At 36.4% G+C, this 22,731-nt stretch overlaps 1 protein-coding gene across 10 annotated transcripts in view; it reads left to right on the forward strand.

Moving 5' to 3' along the window:
* The window catches only part of LOC107713322 (spermatid perinuclear RNA-binding protein-like), a 96,624-nt gene that overhangs the window by 53,654 nt on the left and 20,239 nt on the right, over positions 1-22,731 (forward strand). For 8 of the 10 annotated variants that reach the window (XM_016518786.1, XM_016518788.1, XM_016518790.1 and 5 more), the window contains exons 3-10: positions 3,875-4,016; positions 8,271-8,515; positions 8,636-8,825; positions 12,188-12,332; positions 17,621-17,712; positions 18,134-18,229; positions 19,464-19,575; positions 21,811-21,908. In XM_016518786.1, the coding sequence (XP_016374272.1) occupies positions 4,014-4,016; positions 8,271-8,515; positions 8,636-8,825; positions 12,188-12,332; positions 17,621-17,712; positions 18,134-18,229; positions 19,464-19,575; positions 21,811-21,908 (981 nt within the window). In that variant the 5' untranslated portion in view covers positions 3,875-4,013. Of the gene's footprint in view, positions 1-3,874; positions 4,017-8,270; positions 8,516-8,635; positions 8,826-12,187; positions 12,333-17,620; positions 17,713-18,133; positions 18,230-19,463; positions 19,576-21,810; positions 21,909-22,731 lie in introns of those variants that run through there. The other 2 variants (XM_016518794.1, XM_016518793.1) reach the window with 2 other exon arrangements.

A 22,731-nucleotide genomic window follows, 5' to 3' on the forward strand; every position in this document is an offset into this window, starting at 1 on the left:
ACATTCAGGTGAAGCAAATGTTAAGTTTACTGTAGGTAGTGTAGGATTAAGCATCTAAAAGGCATTAATATGTGCTTTATAACTATTAATAAACAGCCAGTATGTATTATGTACTGTATATAGTAATAGATATGCATGCTGATAAGCAACTAGTTAAGTTAGTGAGCTAATAGTGAGACCATAAAGTGTTACCGTTTATTACATATTTTAACTGATAGCTTAAAGACTTTGTGACTTTTTATCTATAACATTTGTTTAAAAATGTGTTTGGCATTTGTTTAAAACTACATCTTTTAAATGTTTTCCATTTTCTTATTTGTCATTCGAACACAATGACATTTCCATTTTATTTTTGGAGTTTTTTTGGGAAAATTATGAGAATTATGACTTTTAATTGAATTACATAACACAGTGAATCACATGATCAATATTTACTGAGAAAAGCCCCCAAATGAAGATATTTCAAGAACATTGTTATTGTGCCAGATGAGTGAGGTATTGAATAATCAGAAAGTGGAAAGTCAATATAATATTTATTTCCATGTCACTGAACATAATGAAGGGAGTTTGTTTGTTTGAGGTAAACCTCATGTAAAAATCTACTCCTGTATTGTAATTATTGATGTTGTAAACTAGACAGTGTTTAGAAGAATAGAATAGAATATGCTTTATTGTCCCATTTCTGGGAAATTCATCTTGAACAATCATGACATGGCCAGTACACAACATTAGACTCACATAGTACAGTACATACTGTAACATTTAAATAACTTAACTGCAGTTGGCTCAAAATAATTTTTGTAGCGATTTGATTTGCACATCAGAAACCTCAACCGTCTCCCTGAGGGTAACGTTAAAATTCTCATGTAAAATATGTAATCAGCAACAGTATTCTTAGCTTGTCTTAAAACAGATACCTCATACATCTCCTGTATACAGTAGGTCATTTCGCTTCCCACTCTACAATTTTTATTTGTTTGTTTGAGGTAAACCTCATGTAAAAATCTACTGTATTGTAATTATTGATGTTGTAAACTAGGCAGTGTTTAGAAGAATAGAATAGAATATGCTTTATTGTCCCATTTCTGGGAAATTCATCTTGAACAATCATGACATGGCCAGTACACAACATTAGACTCACATAGTACAGTACATACTGTAACATTTAAATAACTTAACTGCAGTTGGCTCAAAATAATTTTTGTAGCGATTTGATTTGCACATCAGAAACCTCAACCGTCTCCCTGAGGGTAACATGTTAAAATTCTCATGTAAAATATGTAATCAGCAACAGTATTCTTAGCTTGTCTTAAAACAGATACCTCATACATCTCCTGTATACAGTAGGTCATTTCGCTTCCCACTCTACAATTTTTAAAGCAGTATGTACAAATCGAGCAAGTTTTGATTTTGATTGGACAGTCAGGTTTCCACACCATGCTGTAATACCATATTTTATCAAACTCTCAAAAACAGACTGATAAAACAGAAATAAAATCTTCTGATTTACCCCAAATACTTTTAACCTTCACAAAAAATATAACCTCTGCTGCGATCTAGAACACAGACTGTTGATGTGAGAAGACCAGCATAACCAATTGTCCATATAAACACCCAAGTATTTATACGATGAAAACTTTTCAATAAAATGCCCATGTATTATTACAGGACTATGATCCCCCACAGATCTAGGGTCGAAGATCATTTCAACAGTCTTTGTTTCATTTAGAATCAAGGAATTATCATCACACCATTCTACAAATCTGGCAACTTCTAAAAAGTACTGTGAAGGAGTAGTGTTCCTGTTCAATAAACTCAATAAACTTTAATAAAGAAATTATTATCCAGACATGAAGCACACTCATTAGTATATAACGTAAACAAAATGAGCAGTCTAGTGAAGTGATAGGCATCTACATGTTGAAATGTTTGTCAGTTCTCTCTGAACGGTCTCGTTTGGTATGTGGTGTGATTGTGATGCTGATAACGAGGCAGTGACAGCAGGGCCGCCAGCGAGAGCAGACTGTGAATGTCTCTGTGTGGACACACTCCACTGAACATTATTACAGAAGATCTGCAGGGCTGCATTTGAGCGTAATTGCGCTGTTGGCAGCGGAGTGGGGTCTCTCACGAGATACACTTGTTCATCTCTTAAAAGGATGTCAAACTAGAGGTTTGGTGAATAAAGGGACTCTGGAGATAAGCAGTGCCTTATTGAACGACACTATTTCTTCCTATTCAACATTATCTTGGTTATGGATTATTGGGTAATGTGTACATTAGGTGAGAAGGTTTTATATGATATGCTGTAACCACAGTATGCAAATTATCTTGGTTTGTGGCCCTGTCCCAAACGGCACACTTGATATGTGTTTGTGGTTTCATGGCTTTTGCTTCTAGACTTCCACACTTTTTGTGCATGCATCTTTTGATAAACTCTTACTGGTACAAAATTCCCAACAGCCCATGTGCAAAGTAAATAATCTGACCACCCAGAACACCCTAGCAACCCCGCCAAAATCAGTCAGTACTCCTTAGCAACCATATACATATATATACAAGCATGGAGCCATTAAGATTGTTTTTTTTAAATGCTTTTTAAAGAAGTCTCTTATACCAAAGCTGCATTTATTTGATCAAAAATACAGTAAAAGCAATAATATTGTGAAATATTATTGCAATTTAAAATAACTGTTTTCTATGTGAATATATTGTAAAATGTAATTTATTTCTGTGACAAAAAGCAGAATTTTCAGCATCATTACTCCAGTCTCAGTGTCACATGATGCTTCAGAAATAATTCTATATGCTGATTTATTATTGTCAGTGTGGAAGTTGTGCTGCTCAATATTTTTGTGGAACCGTGATTTTTTATTTTTTGTTCTGAAGAATAGAAAGTCTAAAAGAACAGCATTTAATTGCAATAGATTTTGTTATTATTTTTAATTTTATTTTTACTGTCACTTTTGATCAGTTTAACGCATTTCTGCTGAATAAAGTATTATTTTGTAAAACAAAACAAAATTTAAAAAATCGTACTGGCCTTTGCAACACCATTTAAAACACCTCAGAAATGGCAAAAACCATGGTGCATATCATAACATTGATCAACTCTCGGAACACCTTAGCAACCACCGAATGCCCTAACAGCAACATAGCATCTATTCAAAACACTACAGCACTTTACCATTGAAATACGACTGAGATCAACTCTCTCCCCTCACAGTTTCTGGATATTTTTTTTAAAACATTTTTTGGCCTGAACTCTTTTTTTTTTTTTAGAGTGCATCTGTTCAGCTCCGAAAGCCGTAATCCAGAGAATGAAATTATATTCCAGGGAAATTGCATTAATACAGAGAAGACATTTGGCTAGATAAGAAGGGATTAAGTGGAGGAAAAATGTACAGTTCAATGTTTGATCCACAAATTCTGGTTATTGCCACCACTCAAAACGATTCCAGTGTGTGTGTTCTGTGCTAAGAAGACTTTCACATACAGCCATGTTTATCTTGAGCAGTGGAAGCGCTTTGCAAGATAAGCCTGATAAACAGACCCGGATGAGTGCTCTATAAAACTAGTATACATGCAAACACTTCCCTGTGTACTTGGGAAATAAAGCAGCAGAACAACAGGCCGCATCTCAGTTGTGTGGCAGCACCCAGATCATGAAATATGTATAACGTACATATACTGCATTGCTCATTTCCAAACAAAGTCACCGATACCTCCTTGTGTGAGGGTTTGTGATGCTACACGTTTAGTCCCCTTGATTTCAATGCTGTTTATCCATCTTGTGCACTAACAATGTGTGATGCTAATAATAAAAATGCACAGGATACATTTAATTAATGTTGTTCTCTCTCTGCAATTGCAGGATTGGTGCAGTAGGGCGCAGCGGGGGGGCAGAGAGGTGAGCGCATGAGGAGAGGGCGTCCCAAGACCCCCGTCTCCACACTTTGCGCTCGCACACACACGTTCACGGACACACCGCGCCTAGCAACCCTCCAGCCACCATGGTAAAAACCCCTCATCTTCTGTTTGTGTGGCTAGTTAAGCATCATGGTTGTGTTTGCATAAGGTTGATGTCTAAATTGTGAAATCTCCCTTACATGTGTTTCTGTCCAAACTGCTCTAATCTAAAACCAGCCAAGATGTGATCGAGAAAATGTGATGGGAGCTTGCAGGAAAGAGAGAAAAGGGGGGGAGGAGATCAGCGTTTGATTAATGGCTCTCACCTCTGGCTTGTGGGAGCAGGGTCTCATGGGAGTGTAGGGCTGTGCTGTTTGAATTATTAAAGTCTGAGAGTTGGGGGAGGTTCATAAATAACCCAACGTAATGAGTGCCCTGCTAGCGTGAGCTCTTATGCTAACCCAGCTTTGCCGCCGCAGCCGGGGTGACCTTGGATATGCACACGTAAGCGTATACACGCATATACACTCACGCGCTTCCCACTTCACTCACTCCAGTGGCTCTCTGTGTCTTCTGCGTCTGTATCTGTATATTGATTTATTGTGCACATAACGAGGTGACCTTCCTGGTTTCACTCGACTTCCTATCAAATTGTGGCCAAAGTGGCAGAGCCCACAGATATATACACACACACACACACACACACACACACACACACACAATGCACTAACACACACTCTGGCTGTGTGTCAACATGACCCTGCACTATGCCAAAGAAATGGACTTTCAGGGAAAAAAAATGCACATAGTGCTCTTATGCAACGAATGGCAGTCTGAAAATGTATGCAGAATTCTGAGTATTGTGTTTTTGGCTTCTAGGAAGGTTCTGTGTTTTGTAGTTGAGCTCTGTGAAGAGCAAATCTTGTGTAATTTTTAACATCACAGAAAATGATTTCAACTCGTCCTTTAGTTTAAAAAGACAAGCAAACATTGGGCACTTACTCCAGTGAAGGAGGTATAACAATAAATGTTAAAATACACACTTTTAGATATTCACACAAATGTTAAACTTTATATATGATAACATGATGTTTGTCTGTGCAAAATTAACTATATAAAGCCAGTAAACCTTTGAAAGAAATTTTTACAAATAAGAAAATAGCCTTTTACCTTTTGAAAGCTGGTGCACATGCTGCTCTTTCAGATGCACGTTATAAGCGGCTCAAACTCACAGTTTGCAGAGATGAGCAGCATTTACTATTGACGCTGTGCATATATTTATTTAATTAAAAAATGCAGCCTTTGTGATTCAGTTATTGCATTAAGCCAAATCGCGATTTCGGTTTGATTTTGATTAATCGTTCAGCCCTATTGTATATGCATTTTTAAAGTGGTGTTCCCCAGGTCTGTGTTCTGGGACCGCTTGAGATTTACATCCTTCACGCATCAGAGAGCTGCTCATGCACACTGTCACAGTCTGTTTGTGTCAGTCTCATCACATATACACATGCATACACTCATCAAGAAGACCTGCATCATTCGACAACTGTTTGTGGTCAGCTCATGTCTATGCCTATGAGTCTATAATAAGTAGCCGCAGAGCTTTGCAGATCATTGCCTGACTGGAAGACATTTTAATTAGGGGTGTGTAATTAATTTAATACTGAACACTGACCTCAAATATACACACAGAGATGACACAACATGCCAGGACCCCTCATGTGGTTATTTAATCCATTTGATAAGCAGAGCAGGAGCCATAAATACACATTACTAAATACAAACTGTGCTACAACAATATTATTTTATTTTTATTTTTTTTAAATAAGCAATTCCAAATCCTCATGCCCCCTCGATTTTAATGGGATTTGATCCATCTGTGTGTGTGTGTGCCCATCTTACTCCAGCCGATTGAGATCTGTTTGTCTGAATATGTCCCCAGTGTGCCATTCGTTAAACTAGTGGTTTGATGAAAACCTCTGTTGCTTGATTGTACTTGATCTCTCTCTCTTCCATAAACACATGCGTGCTCACTTTTTCTCTTTTTCAATCTGCCCCCAAGTTCCCCAAAACCATCCTAAATTAATGTGTTCAGAATTCCTTTTGGAATGTTTGTCAGAATTTGGAATACCTCCTGAAGGATCCTATTTGAATCTGCTTAGAAAGAATCAACTAATATCCTACTCGGTGAGTATCCAATTTTTCTGTTAACCTCAGATTAGTTCTTATTAAAGGGGTCATATGATGCGATTAAAATTTTTCCTTTCTCTTTGGAGTGTTACAAGCTCTTGGTGCATAAAGAAGATCTGTAAAGTTGCAAAGACTAAAGTCTCAAATCCAAAGAGATATTCTTTATAAAAGTTAAGAGTCAGCCATGCCTACCGAAAACGGCTCGTTCTAACACGCCCCCACATACCTGCCTCCGCATACTCTAGTCCGCCGCTCACTCAAGGCCACGGTGTGTGGCGCTGTTTCGTTGTGAAAGCGAAACTACTTTGTTTGGCCTTCCAAAAGAGGTTAGAAATCAGTGTTTAAGTTGTATTTACAACACTGTTCCAGAACTGTTTAATCCAAATATTCAGATGTGTCCAGCACATTTTATGGAGGAATGTTTCCTGATCCTGGTAGAGTAGACTACAATGCCGGCTGTTCTGACTCACAGACTGTAAGTACGTTTTCATTGATTTCTAGTCGTGTCCATTTTTGGAAGGCCAAACAAAGTAGTTTCGCTTTCACAACGAAACACAGCGTCACACACGGCGGCCTAGAGTGAGCGGCGGCGGGCTATAGTGAGGAACGGCCGGAGGCCTAGAGTGAGCGGCGGCGGCAGGCTTGAGAACGGCGCGGCCGGCAGATTCGATGAAGGAGCATCCGGAGGGCTTGTGGCAACCACATGTGACGACCCCGGGCTGGATAGCTAATATTAGATGATGTATGTTGAATGCATAAACATAAATTAACTTGAGCTACATAACTAGATGCCTTACTCTCATTAATTAATGTGGGATTTTTTTAGCATTAGTGCGTTAGATAGTAGTGGTTTCTTCTGTACATTGTGTCCAAAAACTATTACTATACATTTGATGAAGACCTTACTTCACGACCTGTAAATAAGTACATTCTATATAGTATAAATATGTATAGTATGAATGTACTACGAATGTATGTAACCTGCAATCACAACTTGAGAAAATGGGATAGTAAAGTGTACATCACATGTGAACTTCAGAATCTCAAATACTGTATAGTAGGGAAGTAACAACAAAAACAATTACAAAGAAAGGGCAAGTAAAACATTGAATTAAATGTGGAAAATATGTAAACTAAAATTGTTTTTCCTTGTAAAACATTTATGTAAATGTAACTTTGAAAAGAATCATTTTTGTTTAGTTAAGACTGAAGTGCTGAAATAACTAAAACTAAATAAGCTAAAACATAATAAAACTATATACACATTAAAAAAAATAATAATAAAAAATGACAAAAACACACAACAAAATTACTAAAATGTTCAAAATTATACAAATTAATTAAAAATAAAAAATTATAATAGTATATCAATGCTGTTATTTTAGTGTCATTGAGATATTGTAGTTAATATTTTGAATTTGATTTTATATGTTTTCATTTTAAATTTAATTAAAGTTTTAGCAATTGTGTTGTGTTTTTGTCATTTTATTAGTTTTTGTTGTTTTTAAATGTTTTCATAATTTTTTATTAATTTTTATTTCAGAACATTAAATTAAACTACATAAAAATGAGAAATGTTGCCTTGGAAACTATCTGAAATAAAATAAGTTAAAGTTTTTTAATATTTTATTTTATTTCACTTAACTTTTATGTCAAAAAACAAAAATATTTTTTTGTGGTTTTAGTTTAAGTTAACTATAATAACTCTGTATCAATGACACTAAAATTAACACTTATGTAGTTAGTTGCATTTAATTCTTTTCATTTAGCATTATTTTTCAGTACAGACCTACGACAAATTTTTAGGTCATGTCCCATCAGTTGAGAAGCACCACCTTGAATGCTGATGCAGGAAGTGAGGATTTGGTGGTTATTAGATCTAGTCTTGAAGTGGGGGATGTTACATGAGAGACTGACGGTGGCTGATGAAAGACTGAAGGATTGTGGGTAAGCGGGAGCGAGAGGGCTTCATGTCTGATTAGAAGAGGTTGTCGGGTGACTGTCACAGTCTGTGACTATTATACACTACGCGATTTTCTATGAAATCTGTCAACTCAAATCTGCAGACAGGCTCGGATTTTCAACAACTAGCGTCAACTTCTCCAGACAGTAAATCGGGGCAAAAATCTTGTGGTGTATTCCAGCCTTAATGTGTCTTTTCTCTCTGTCAGAGGTCCATTCGGTCGTTCGGGAACGATGACCGTCACGTCATGGCCAAGCACTCCACCATCTACCCTTCCTCTGAGGCCCTGGAGGCGGTGCAGAGCCTCGTCTCCACTGTAGAGCGCACCCTGAAACACGTGTCTGATTGGATGGATCAAACTCAAGCCAGCCAATCAAATCAATCAAATTCAGCCAGCACACAGGAGGAGGAGACGGAGGCCAGCGTGGACGAATCGCCAGAAGGCAGCACAAAGTGGGTGCATGCTGGGAAAGCAGACAGATTTCTGCAAAGAAGTTGTTTGTTCTTGATTTATTGGATCTAGATATTGCACGTCATTAATTCAGATCATATTCATATTTTGTGTTGTCTCAGCGAGGACAGCAGCTGTAGTAGCACTCCCAGTGAAGGGCGGGTGTTGTGTGGAGTGATGAGGATCGGTCTGGTGGCCAAAGGCCTCCTGATTAAAGATGACATGGATCTGGAGCTGGTGCTCATGTGCCGAGAGAAACCCACCGAGACTCTGCTGTGCACCGTCTGTGACAACCTCCCTCAGCAGATCGAGGTAACGGCACACACTCAAACCACACAACCTCCTGTACTGCTGGAGATTTGATCTGCCGTGGCTAAATATACACCCAAAAGACACCTTCTTTTTATTGTTTGCATTTAATCTGTTGAAAGACTGCACTGCGGTACACTGCAGCAGGTTTTCCCTGAAGAACAAGAGACGCTTGCTTGCCATTGACCAGTGTTTATCTGGATTTAATCTGTTGCTTGCTAACAGTGAAGCATATTTTATATGAATGCACTTGTTAAAATATGCCTGTGAAAGTGATTACCAAACGAATCTTGCAATACTGTTGCAATTTTTCCTGAAACGAGCTCAACGGCTTCTGAAATTTCCATTATTTGCAATATATAAACACAAATTTACAAATTACTATTAAAAAAAAAAAACTTTTTATAAATCTCAGCAGTTTTTATCATTACATTAACTAAAACTATTAAATGTAATTTTTGTTAATTGAAATAAAGCTGAAATTTACATATTAGATAAAAAAATAAAAATGTAAATGTTTCCTTTGCATCTAACTGAAAAAATTAAAATGTATAAAATATATATGTTTGTTGAAGTACTAAAAATACTAAAACTGAAATAAAAATAAATAAAATAGAAATAGAAATAAAACAAAAAAAATGTGAAGCACATTTTTAAAATCTGAACAGATTTTTAAACGCTAGGCGTCATACACTTACCAACTTTGTAAAAGTCACAGAGGAAAAACTGGCAATCATACACATACGACTGTTTACTAAAACCTAAACTCAAATTAAAAATGTAAATAATAAACACAATAATATAATAAATAAATATGTATATATGTATAATAAATAAATGTAATAAATATTAAATATTATGATAGTATATAAGTAATACTAGAGCAACACTGATTTATTTTCACTTATGTATCAGTTCATGCAAATGTTTTCAGTAATTAATTTAGTCTGTGGGACAAGAACTGGACAAGTGTCTATTGGACAAGACATTCTAGAGGGTTTAAAAGCAAAAAGAATGCAAAAATGTGTATTTTTGCACTTATGAATTCTGACATTTAAAAAAAATATTATTTGAGCTATAAAGCTGTATTGATTCTGCTGGTAAACGTTCAATTTTGTTATGAATGTAATTCCTGTGAAAGGAATTTGCACCATTGCAACATCTGTTACTGATTTCTTGCCCCTTTCATGTGGAAAAATATTGTTTTTACCAATATTACATGATCAGAACAAGAGTATTTTGATGTAACTTTTACAAAGTCATAAGTGAGTCTATCACATTAGTCTCAGTTTAACATGTATAAAGTGTTGTGAATGTATTTTATGTGATACTGAATATTTGAATGCATTTTACACTGCTATAGTTATGAACTCAATGGTGGTGCAGTGTTTTGAGAGAAATTAAACATTGCAGATTTCTATACAGAAAAAAATTGCAACATCCAAAACAGACCTGCTCTATTTATATTCATCATGTGTAATTAATATAAACCTGCCAGCAACCAGCTTCCCTAATTAGACACTTAGGACAGGCCGGGGGAACGGGGTCTGAGCCTCCCAACCCCACACACACACACACACACACACACACACACAACAGACACCAGACACAAATCCCATTAAAGTAGACTGTACTGCCAGCAGGTCAAGTCTCCGTATAAAGGAACTGTTCTTAATGGAAATGGCAGTTGACTACTTTCCCTTTCTCTACTTGCTTCCTCGTTCTCTTAGTCAGAGCCGTTACTTCAGCGATTGAGTGATAGACGTGCACATTTCCTGTCTTAGCTCTGTGCTCTAGCATATGAGTGTATGGAGGAAATGTGCTCTGTATAGCGGTCTGGCCACACACACACACACACACACACACGGGTCACTGCAGTGGGGGACGTAATTGATCTCTGGTTTACCTGAAAAAAGCAGGCGGATTGAGAATGTGCGGCTGGAATTAATTGAATGGATTAGAGAGGCGTCCCCCACATCAGACCGAATTATAGTAAACATTCAAACGAAGCATCTGCGCTGTCTAGGTCCCACCTTATAATCTGGATTGTAAATGCATTGTGACCAGCTGTGGCCATGTGATGCCAAAGACTTAACTTTTCAATTCTTGTCCAGTTTGCTGTAAAGTAAAAAGTGTGAAAAAATTGTGTTCTGCATTTTTAACTCTATGAACTCTACTGTATGACATTTGATGTGCACATTTCTAAGGGCCCCTAAATAATCAACATGATCAATCTACCACATGCTTTCTGTCATTTGACTGACAATTTACTCTGTTTTTAGCAAGGAAAAGGCCTTTTAGAGTAATTGTAAAAATGTTGGTTCATGAGTATTTTTGCTGTGAAATCTTTACTGATTTTGATCAAATAAATGCAAGGATAAATGTTATATCGGTAGTAACATTTCAGGATGAATATTTACTGGACTGAAGCAGTTTAGCTGCTTAACTTGATTATCCACACAACATTTTTAGAAAAATCCTGTTAAAATGTGAATTTCAAATATGATCATCAGACTTTTGAGGAATGTTTATTTGTTCATCTCTCAATCATCATTGTATTGCATTATGTTTTGAAACTACAGAGCTTTGATAATCAAACTAAGCATTTAAATTGGGAAATGTAGAGTTACAACTTATATTATATATTACTATTATATTATATTACATTATTATCATGGCCAAAAGAATTCACAATAATGATATTACTATTATTAAGATATCTGTAGAAGCTTTGCAAAAAAAATGTATGCCGGTTGTCAACCAGTGACAAGATGTAATATCACCACATACTACATATGTAGGATTTGAAACAATTATTAGCTCTATATTTGAAACAATTATTAGCGCTGGATTATATTTTTGGTAACACTTTATTTTAAGGACCAATTCTCACTATTAACGAGTTGCTTATTAGCATGCATATTAGTAGCATATTGGCTGTTTATTAGTACTTATAAAGCACATATTAATGCCTTATTCCGCATGATCATATTTTTGATCCCTTAACCCGACCCAATACCTAAACTTAACAACTACCTTACTAACTATTAATAAGCAGCAAATTAGGAGTTTGTTCAGGGAAAATTCTCAGTTATTAGTGAATATGTGTTTCCTGTTCTTAAGTGTTACCATATTTTTGTATGTGTTGTATTTGTTTCCAATGTGTTACCAATGTTTAATTTTTTTAAATATCATTGTTGTGTCTACATAGTACATCAAATAATTTCCAAATAAACCAGCAAGAAATGTAATTTTTCCATGATTGGATCCAGATCCAATAGGTCACAACTATACACTACTATAAAACCAAGTATCCTCATTGTATGTTTTTTGACATTTTGACCTTTGACCTCTGACCCCTACAGAAGTTGACAGAGGAGAAGTATGAGGTACAGAGCTCTATTCCCGAGGCAGCCATCTTGGTCTGCACTAAGACAGAACCCAAACTCACGCTGAAGGTGACGCTCACCTCCCCGCAGATGAGAGACGACGGCGAGACGGAGGAGCAAGGTTTGTGCCTGCATGTGGCCAACGTTTCCCTTTTCATTTGGTAAACAGGAGGTGAGGGAGGGGATGGATGAATGTGTTTGTGTATGTGTGTGTTAGTGATGGTCCATTAGAAGAAAGAGCTTTCATCTCTTCCTTACTCTGCATCCAGAATACTCTCTCAGGGCCACACACACTGCTGGACTCATCTCATAGTCAAAACACACACACACACACACGCAGAACTGATTCAGCAGCAGGTTGAGTGGTCTTCATGCTGCCAGACTCTTGACCCGCGGGGCCACTCACAGGAGGTGCTAAAAAAGAGCGGGAGGAGCATAAGAGAGATAAAAGACATAGCGTGAAACCAAATGTTCAGTCAAGAACAATGTAAGGCGGGATGTTTATTCACTACTTAGGGCAGTAAGAGCAGCCCAATGCATTTTGGGTATAATACTGGCAGGGACGCCAGGTGCACATGCTGTTTTCATGCCTTTAATCTGTCAGTTAAAAGGATAGTTTGCTGATAAATGAAAATTCTGTTTTTATTTACTCACCCTTATGTTGTTTCACACCTGCATGGCTTTATTTCTTCTACAAAACACAAAAGAAGCACTTTTTAGTTCATATAATGAAAGTCAATGGGGTCCAAAAGCACACTGAACCCCACTGACTTTTATTGTATGGACAAAAATACACAGACATTTTTCAAAATATCTTCTTTTGTGTCCTCAGAAGAAAGTAAGTCATACAGGTTTGGAATGACATGAGGGTGAATAAATGATGATGCAGAGGCACTTGAGCTCCGAACACGTGAGTGAAGTCAAGATGGGAGTGTGTTATTGGAGTTTTTGGTGCCGTGACCCGCGACTAACTGCTTTGACAGCTGAAGTGGTTGTATCTTTAAAGGACGGCGTTTAGGTTGAGTGCTCATCCGTTACAGTGACGGTAGCAAAACTCAGTACTAAAGAGGAAGATAGACTTACCTAGATGTCTTATTACTGGGACCTTCATGGATTTCCATAAAGTGGCGCAGATTTCTGTAGAATTTAAATACGATAATTTGATTACTAAAGAATGACGTTTTCTCAACTGTTTTGAACACTGCCATGTTTAAATCCATTACTTGGATTCACTCTGTAAATGTTAACCTAAAATCAGCACAGTAAATAATTCCATCTGGGCTTAACACACGGTCACATTTAGCATCGTTCGTAGCATTGGTGAAATCCAGTCATTTTAACAGGAATTCACACAATAAGGAATTTCGCATGAAGGTGAAAGATTTCCCCACACAGATTTTGTTTCTGGTGTAAGTTGGTCAAGTGGATTGGCCATGTTGACCATCAGAAAGCAGCTTGGTTTGGAAGTGACTTTTATGTGAGCTTTGCTTTTGCATCACTACACTATTGACAATAGACATTGGACCTTGTTTATGGTCGCACCTTTAGTTATTGAGTTAGCTAGCTATACGTATTTTTAATTTTTAGCCTAAATCAATTTACTCAACAAGAACTGTTGCTTCAAATAATTAGGCTGACTGTAGTAGAAGTTCTTATAGCACCAGTTGTACTTGCGTTTAGTGATACAGGCCAATATTTGGCCATTTTGAAATTCGTTGTCTCACCTACTGAGCTAATGAAAGAAAAACAGATAAAACACACATCGGCCACCCTGCTTTCTATTTATTGATATCAGTATTGGGAAAAAAACTATTTCAGTTGACTACTAATTATTTTTGGTTATGATTTTTCAAAATCAGTGCTGCACAAAATAACTAGAAGCATTTGCATTGCATTAAAGGGATATTCCACCCAAAAATGAAAAAAAAAAAAGTTTTTTGAAACGTCAACTTGATTTCTATGCCTTATATCATTACTTGCATTATATGGACTCACATACGTGGATTATTTTTCTATGAATCTTTCTTTGTGTTCTTCAGAAGAATGGGTGGAGTATTCCTTTAAAGGGATAGTTCACCCAAAAATGTAATTTTCTTTTCATCATTTACTCACCCTCAAGTTGTCACCCTCAAACTGTATGAGTTTGTTTCTTTTGCTGAACACATAAGAAGATATTTTGAAGAATGTGGGTAACCAAACAGTTCCTAGTCCCAATTGACATCCAGAGTATTTTTTCCATACTATGGAAGTCAATGGGGACCAGCAAATGTTTGAGTAAATGATGACAGAATTTTTTTTTTTTTTGGGTGAACTTTAAGGCCAATGTGCCTTAATCTTGTTCTCTCCTTTTCATATACACACTCATTTTCTCATGGGTTTGCTCACTCTGCCATCCTCTTTGATGTAGATTGTTATTGTTAGAAGCAGGGGGAGGAAAATGAAAGAATGTATCCGGGTTGAGGAATCAATACCTGTGGCAGCACACACCTCATCCATCTAGCAGATGTATCAGATGTGGACACTGCCCCTGGAGTGAGGGATGACCGATGACAGGAGGGAGTGAGAGATGGAGTGATGGGTTGTAGATCACGACAGGAGCCCCTCGTATTTTCCCGACCGGGTCAAGGGCCCTGTCCTGTTGAGTAACGGCTCTATCTCAGGACCGGCCCGAATGGGCAGTACTCATCAGCTCGCGCTCAGGCACACACACGCATAAATGACACAGACATACACGCACACGCACACACACACACACATAACAATGTAATATTAGAACATGCCTGGGTTGTATTTCACCCCATAAATCTAAAGAAAGAAAGAAAGAAAGAAAGAACAAAAAGCTTGTTTTAAAGTCATAAATATTTAACATTGTGGCATTATTTCATGACATTTAAGCACATTTTCCTCCCAGTTCTTATTACTATCATGCAAAAGAAACATATTCTCATTACTTTAAACCAAAATAATAATAATAATGATAAAAATAATAATGCACAATGCACAAGTGTCACAATGAAAAAACTGAATGGTCCTAAAAGTAGATTTTATTTTATTTTAATTTTTTATTTATTTTTGTGAAATTCAGTGGGTTCCAGATGTCTATTTAGCAAATCAAGGATTCATTAATTTTTCCGTTGGATTTTATGTTTTGCTTATAACTTGTATAAAAATATCTATTAAATAACAAAAACGGTTTAAAAAAGATTTTAAAAAAGATTAAATCAAATTAACTAGAGGTCTCAGACTTTTGGACCCCACTGTGTGGCCCAGACATGTTTTTACACCCGTGTTTGTGCTGTAAATTTGTATGATTCGATTAAGAGAGCACTGTAGCATTTGTCTCATTTTGAGTGTGTGTACGTTTGTGTGGTGATAAATGATGGATTGATGTTGATTTTTGCGGTATGTGTGTGTCATTGATTGGAGGGCAGGCTAAACCTTTATCACTCTGACAGATCTTCCTCTTTATCCATCCTCAGCTGGGCTGCTCTGATTAAAACCCAGAGAGGAATTATGAAAGAGTAATGCTTTAGTTATCGTCATATAATCTCTAAATAACCCCTCATGATTAATACCCCATACACCTGCACACCTGGTCCTGGATTTACACTGCGGCAGCCTTTTCTTTCTTTTATCTGTTTGTTTATCTGCAGAGGGAACACAGTGTTTTGGGCTCACTGGTACGTAGACGCTCACCTACTGAGCCAATGAAAGAAAAAAAAGGATCAAACAAGTTAAAGAATGAACCTTATGTATTGTTTGGGTGGGAGAGATGAAGAAAAATGTTCTGACAACTCACAATGTGAGTGTGTGTCATGTGCGAGCCATCTCTTCTCTTGTTGTGACTGGTCTATAACAATACCCACTGCATGTCTTCATTATTCCAGTGTCAATCCAAGCACAAACTGGCACTGATTTGCTGAAGTTTTTAGCGTGTGTCGCTGCTTTTGACGTTAGCGCCTAACCAGACATGCCGCAGGAAATCAGAAAAATATTTCTCTGCCCGTACTGAAATGCTGTGTGAAGAGATGAAATCACAACCAATCAGAAAGTATTTGATTTTTATATATACAGATGTTTCTTCAGCTATATTCAGTCTGTGGACTTTTAGAAACTAAACTAAACTCCCTTAAAACATCCTTGTCACACTCTCACTAGTTAATTTTGTCTATTAACAATGTCTAACACAGGGTATACACTACTGTTCAAAAGTTTGGGGTCAGTAAGAGTTTTTTTAAGATATTAATGTTTTATATTAATATCTTCCGTTTTGACATATCTATACTATTTTGACATTTATAACGTTACAAAAGATTTCTGTTTCAAATAAATGACTGTTCTTTTGAAGGTTCTATTTATAAAATAATCCTGAAAAAAGGTATGCTTGTTTCCACAAAAATATGAATTGGCACAACTGTTTTCAACATTCATAATAATAAGAAATGTTTCAAATCAGCATATTAAAATGATTTCTGAAGGATCATGTGAGTATCATGTGTTATTTTAAAATATATATTTAAAAAAAAAATGATTTAAGTTGTAATAATATTTCACAATATTGCTATTTTTAAAGTGTTTTTGATCAAATAAATGACATCTTGGTGAGCATAAGAGTCTTCTTTCTAATACATATTAAAAAAATCTTACTGACCACAAATTTTTGTACGGTAGTGTTTTTTTTTTCTTTTTTCCCTAATCATTTTCTGAACCAACAAATGCCATTTACTCCACATCTCAAACTATGGATTGTCGTTTCCAACACAGAAAAAAGTTGATAATTGATAATTGATAAAATAATTGATAATCATTTTTAAATAAAATCTTATAAAATAAAGAATTATAACTAAAATTAATTATATAAAAAATTAACACTGGCCGTAAAAGTGGCTAAAATTCTATGAACACCACTGCTTCTGTGTTGGAATTTTGGACCAATCAGAGTGTGCTGTGGGCGGAACTATCCAACATCTCACAAAAAAATAGAACAAAGTGCCCAAAAATGTATTGTTGCTTGTCACTTTTGTGGCTCATTAGGCCAAAACATTAACTCATGGACTCACATTAATACAGAGGATGCTGTATTAAGGCGTGCCTGGGTAGGATAGTATGTAACGCCAATTGAACAGCTTGGTTCAGCCTTTTTTTGTAGGCTGTGTTTAGAATTTCGTAACTCTTGGCACATGCTAACACCTTCTGCGAATCCTTCCTCCAGTTTCCAGCCAGCCAAGGAGATGCACTGAGGTTTCATCTCTTTGGATGCACTGGACCACCTCAGCCAATTGGCATCCTCCTTTCTCCTTCCTGCTGTGCCTTAACAGCCCCCTCCCTCATCACGTGTACGTATGTGTGTGAGTGTGCCTGTCTACGCGTGTGTGATTTGATTTCCTGTCCCGTTCTTCTCACCGATAGAGAGCGTTGAGTCGAGCGAGCCGGCGGACCTGTTGGATAGACAGAGGTGCCTGGTGGCGTTGGCCTCTCTGCGACATGCCAAATGGTTCCAGGTTGGCGCTCACTTCTTTTCATTGTTATTGTAGCCTTATGACCCAAAACTACATGCCATTTTCCTCGATTTCCTCCAGCTCTCTAAATGCTCGACACCTCATCACAAACATTTACGTATCGTAAGGCTACAAAAGCAATTGTTACACTTTGTTTTCTTTTGCCTGTTTTTGTTTGTCCATAACCTGCTTGTTATCATGAAGGATTTGTCTAGTGCTTTCCTGCACCGTATCTTCCCTTCTCCCACCCCACCGACATAAGCCCCGCCCCCTCCTCCATCATCCACTCAACACGGGCCAGAACCGAACCACAACACACACCTCCACACTCACACACACAGTCAAGATCTAGAGATTTAGGGGTTAAAGGTTGGGTTTGATTGTTGCTCTGAATTCATTGGCTGATTCCCTCTGGTTTCCTTAGGCTAGAGTTAACGGGTTAAAGTCGTGCGTGATTGTCTTACGAATACTGAGAGACATGTGCAATAGAGTCCCGGCGTGGGAACCTCTGAAAGGATGGGTGAGTATCAGACTTCTGATCCCTTCTGATATCATTGCAAATATTGCAGTGATGATACAGTAAAACTTTAGAGAATTCAGTCATAGATTAAGGAATTCAATGACGACAGACCGTTGAATTATTAAAAATTGGGGGTCAGTGGCGTAATGCAGACGTTACACTTCAGGTACATATTAATTGTCATTATATATTGTGGTTAATTATTCTTGTATAAGTGTATTTTTAATCCCCAAACCCTTCTGCTCTGTGTAGAAATGCATCTTTATGTCATAGATTAAATATCTTGCTTAAAAATACCTCAATCTGCTATTATTAGTTTGAAAAAATAAATGAAGTGATATTGAACTGTTAAGACAATCAAGATTCAAACACATTCATTTGTCATCCAAAAAAAAAAAAAAAAGAATTTGGCCAGTTTCCATTTGTACAAATTTTGCATGACTTTCAATGTTTTCAGAAATATGATAAAAACACAAACATAATCAGAAGAGCTTCCATATATTGAAAATTATTAATGAATTGAGATGCCGTGTGTCAATCCTAGTGGCTAAATAGTCATATACACAGTTGTATATTATACAGTAAAAACGGTAATATTGTGAAATATTATTACAATTTAAAATAACTTTTCTATTTGAATGTATATTCAAATGTAGTTTATTCCTGTGATCAAAGCTGAATTTTCAGCATCATTACTCCACTCTTCAGTGTCACATGATCCTTCAGAAATCATTCTAATAAGCTGATTTACTGCTGAAGAAACAGTTCTTATTATTATCAACGTTAAAAACTGTTATCATAGTTGTTATGCTATATGGCAGGGTTCCTCAAATCTTGCCCTGGAGGGCCAATGCGCTGCAGAGCTTAGCTCCAACCCTGATCAAACTCACCTACCAGTGATTTTCTAATGATCCTGAAGACACTGATTAGCTTGCTCAGGTGTGTTTGATTAGGGTTAGAGCTAAACTCTGCAGGAAAGTGGATCTCTTGGGCCAGATTTGAGGATCCCTGCTATATGGTATATTTTTGCATGTCTAAATGCTGTATGGGCCATTCAGCCTTACTGGATCTACTCTATTCTAAATATCTTGTATTTGAGGGATTAAACTGAATGGTTTTACAATAACCACAGACGTAATCTCTCATTTCTGTGTCACATAGGCAACATTTTGATGAATTGATAGTTTATGTAATAAATCAGTCTTTGAAAAGCGATTTGCTCTTCTGTCCTAAGCCTTTGGAGTTAATATGTGAAAAGGCTATCGCCACGTGCAACAGACCTCTGGGAGCAGGAGAGGCTCTGCGCCGGGTCATGGAGTGTCTCGCCTCCGGCATACTGCTTCCAGGTATGAACACTTCCAGAAAGAAGCAATAAAATGAGTAACAAAAAACTATAAAAACAGTTTGACGTTCTGGAGAAGAGCTCCAGCTTTCTTTGACATATACAGTAGCTATATCTATGCATGGAGCATTTCTATATGTTATCTTTTATGGTTATTTAAATTTCAGTATATACACTACTGTTTAAAAGTTTGGGGTCAGTAAGATTTTTTTTTTTTTTTTAAAGAAGTCTCTTATGCTCAAGGCTGCATTTATTTGATAAAAATACAGTAAAATCAGTAATATTGTGAAATATTATTACAATTCAAAATAACTGTGTTCTATTGTATTATATTTTAAAATGTAATTTATTCTGTGATGTAAAGCTGAATTTACAGCATCATTACTCCAGTCTTCAATCTCACAGTCTTCAATCTCACATGATCCTTCAGAAAGCATTCTGATATGCTGATTTGCAGCTCAAGAAACATTTCTGATTATTATCAATGTTGAAAACAGTTGTGCTGCTTCATAATTTTGAGAGAACCGTCATGTATATAAGTATCAAATTTTGATACCTGATGTATATAAAAATAAAAAGAGTAAATAAAAAAAGTAAAACATATAAAATTACCAGTGATTTTCTAATGATCCTGAAGACACTGATTAGCTTGCTCAGGTGTGTTTGATTAGGGTTAGAGCTAAACTCTGCAGGAAAGTGGATCTCTTGGGCCAGATTTGAGGATCCCTGCTATATGGTATATTTTTGCATGTCTAAATGCTGTATGGGCCATTCAGCCTTACTGGATCTACTCTATTCTAAATATCTTGTATTTGAGGGATTAAACTGAATGGTTTTACAATAACCACAGACGTAATCTCTCATTTCTGTGTCACATAGGCAACATTTTGATGAATTGATAGTTTATGTAATAAATCAGTCTTTGAAAAGCGATTTGCTCTTCTGTCCTAAGCCTTTGGAGTTAATATGTGAAAAGGCTATCGCCACGTGCAACAGACCTCTGGGAGCAGGAGAGGCTCTGCGCCGGGTCATGGAGTGTCTCGCCTCCGGCATACTGCTTCCAGGTATGAACACTTCCAGAAAGAAGCAATAAAATGAGTAACAAAAAACTATAAAAACAGTTTGACGTTCTGGAGAAGAGCTCCAGCTTTCTTTGACATATACAGTAGCTATATCTATGCATGGAGCATTTCTATATGTTATCTTTTATGGTTATTTAAATTTCAGTATATACACTACTGTTTAAAAGTTTGGGGTCAGTAAGATTTTTTTTTTTTTTTTAAAGAAGTCTCTTATGCTCAAGGCTGCATTTATTTGATAAAAATACAGTAAAATCAGTAATATTGTGAAATATTATTACAATTCAAAATAACTGTGTTCTATTGTATTATATTTTAAAATGTAATTTATTCTGTGATGTAAAGCTGAATTTACAGCATCATTACTCCAGTCTTCAATCTCACAGTCTTCAATCTCACATGATCCTTCAGAAAGCATTCTGATATGCTGATTTGCAGCTCAAGAAACATTTCTGATTATTATCAATGTTGAAAACAGTTGTGCTGCTTCATAATTTTGAGAGAACCGTCATGTATATAAGTATCAAATTTTGATACCTGATGTATATAAAAATAAAAAGAGTAAATAAAAAAAGTAAAACGTATAAAATTATCCATTGTATATTAATAGATCTCTAATCTTATTTGGCTTTAAATAAGCCTTCCAACCTGAATATGCAAGATAAATGTGAATAAGTCCTGTACAGTGTGATGACAGCAGCGGTGTCACTATCAGATCTGGCTTTCATTTGCAAAGCTCTAGTTCCTGTATGAGGCCCAGAGGAATAATGGAGCCTCATTTATCTGCTCTTGACATAACTAGTCCATCCCTCGCTACACTTATACTCTTTTCTCAGTTATTTATTAATACTGAGATGCAGGCATTAATATTTGATTGGCTTGCATGGGAAATAAGCCTCAATGATATATACTTATGTGAACATAAAATATATATATTTGTATTGTACCTTCAGGGCATAGTTTAAATGATAAAGGTTGACTTTAGGGTTTAATTAACTCCTCACCTGCGATGATGGAGAGTAACTCACTAAATAATGAAACACTACAGTTTCCAGTAACTCCACAGCTCTTGACTGTCCTTCTTGTCAGCTGTGTAAATTATGTCTGTTGGTGATTGTATTTCCCCGTTTATACAACACTCATTTTTGGTTTCCTCTCAGGTGGACCAGGCCTGCATGATCCCTGTGAGAAGGAGCTGACGAACACCCTGTCGGCCATGACGGATGAGCAGGCGGAGGCCATCACGTACAATGCACAGGTACAAGCAGTGTGTGTCGGGATGTGTGTGAGATGCAGGTGTGTGACAGTGAGAAGAGGAGAGCGGTGCTGCTCTCAGCAGAGCTTATCTCATCTGTACTGTCTAGATTACTGCCATGTGTCTCTCACACACAAACACACACACACACACGCACTGGTCTTATCAGTGATTCTGACCTATATGTGTACGATATTCCTGTCGGCAGTGAGGCATGTCACAGCCCTGTGTAAATACACTCTGGCCGGTCAATGGATTAGAACAAAAATCTTTTATTTTATATTTTATTCAATTTTATTTTATATTTCATTTTGACCAAACAGACATTGTTGACAAGTAGGTTCAAACTGAGTACAGATGTTTTTTGTCTTTTTTAGTTTTATGTAATTTTTAATAGGCAAGGCAAGGCAAGTTTATTTATATAGCACATTTCATACACAATGGTAATTCAAAGTGCTTTACATAAAAGAAATGAAAAAAATTTTTTTTTTAAATAATCAGTATTTAGGTCCTAGGCCATTGAGTGATTTATAAACGAGTAATAGATATATGTTCTATAATTTGAACCTACTTGTCAACCATGGCTGTGTATAAACAGTTGTTGCCAGAATGTTAATTATTTGATCAAAATAGGAGTTATCATACAAAATGCATGTTATTTTATTTAGTACTGTCCTTACTAAAATATTTTACATAAATATAGTCCACAACATAAAATAATAGCTGAATTTATAAATATGATCACGTTCAAAAGTTTACAAACAATTCAATATACAAATATACAATATATTTGTATTGTATATTGTATATATTCAATATACAAATG

The sequence above is a fragment of the Sinocyclocheilus rhinocerous genome, unplaced genomic scaffold (genome assembly GCF_001515625.1).
Source record: "Sinocyclocheilus rhinocerous isolate Xijiao unplaced genomic scaffold, SAMN03320098_v1.1 scaffold688, whole genome shotgun sequence".
Taxonomy (NCBI): domain Eukaryota; kingdom Metazoa; phylum Chordata; class Actinopteri; order Cypriniformes; family Cyprinidae; genus Sinocyclocheilus; species Sinocyclocheilus rhinocerous.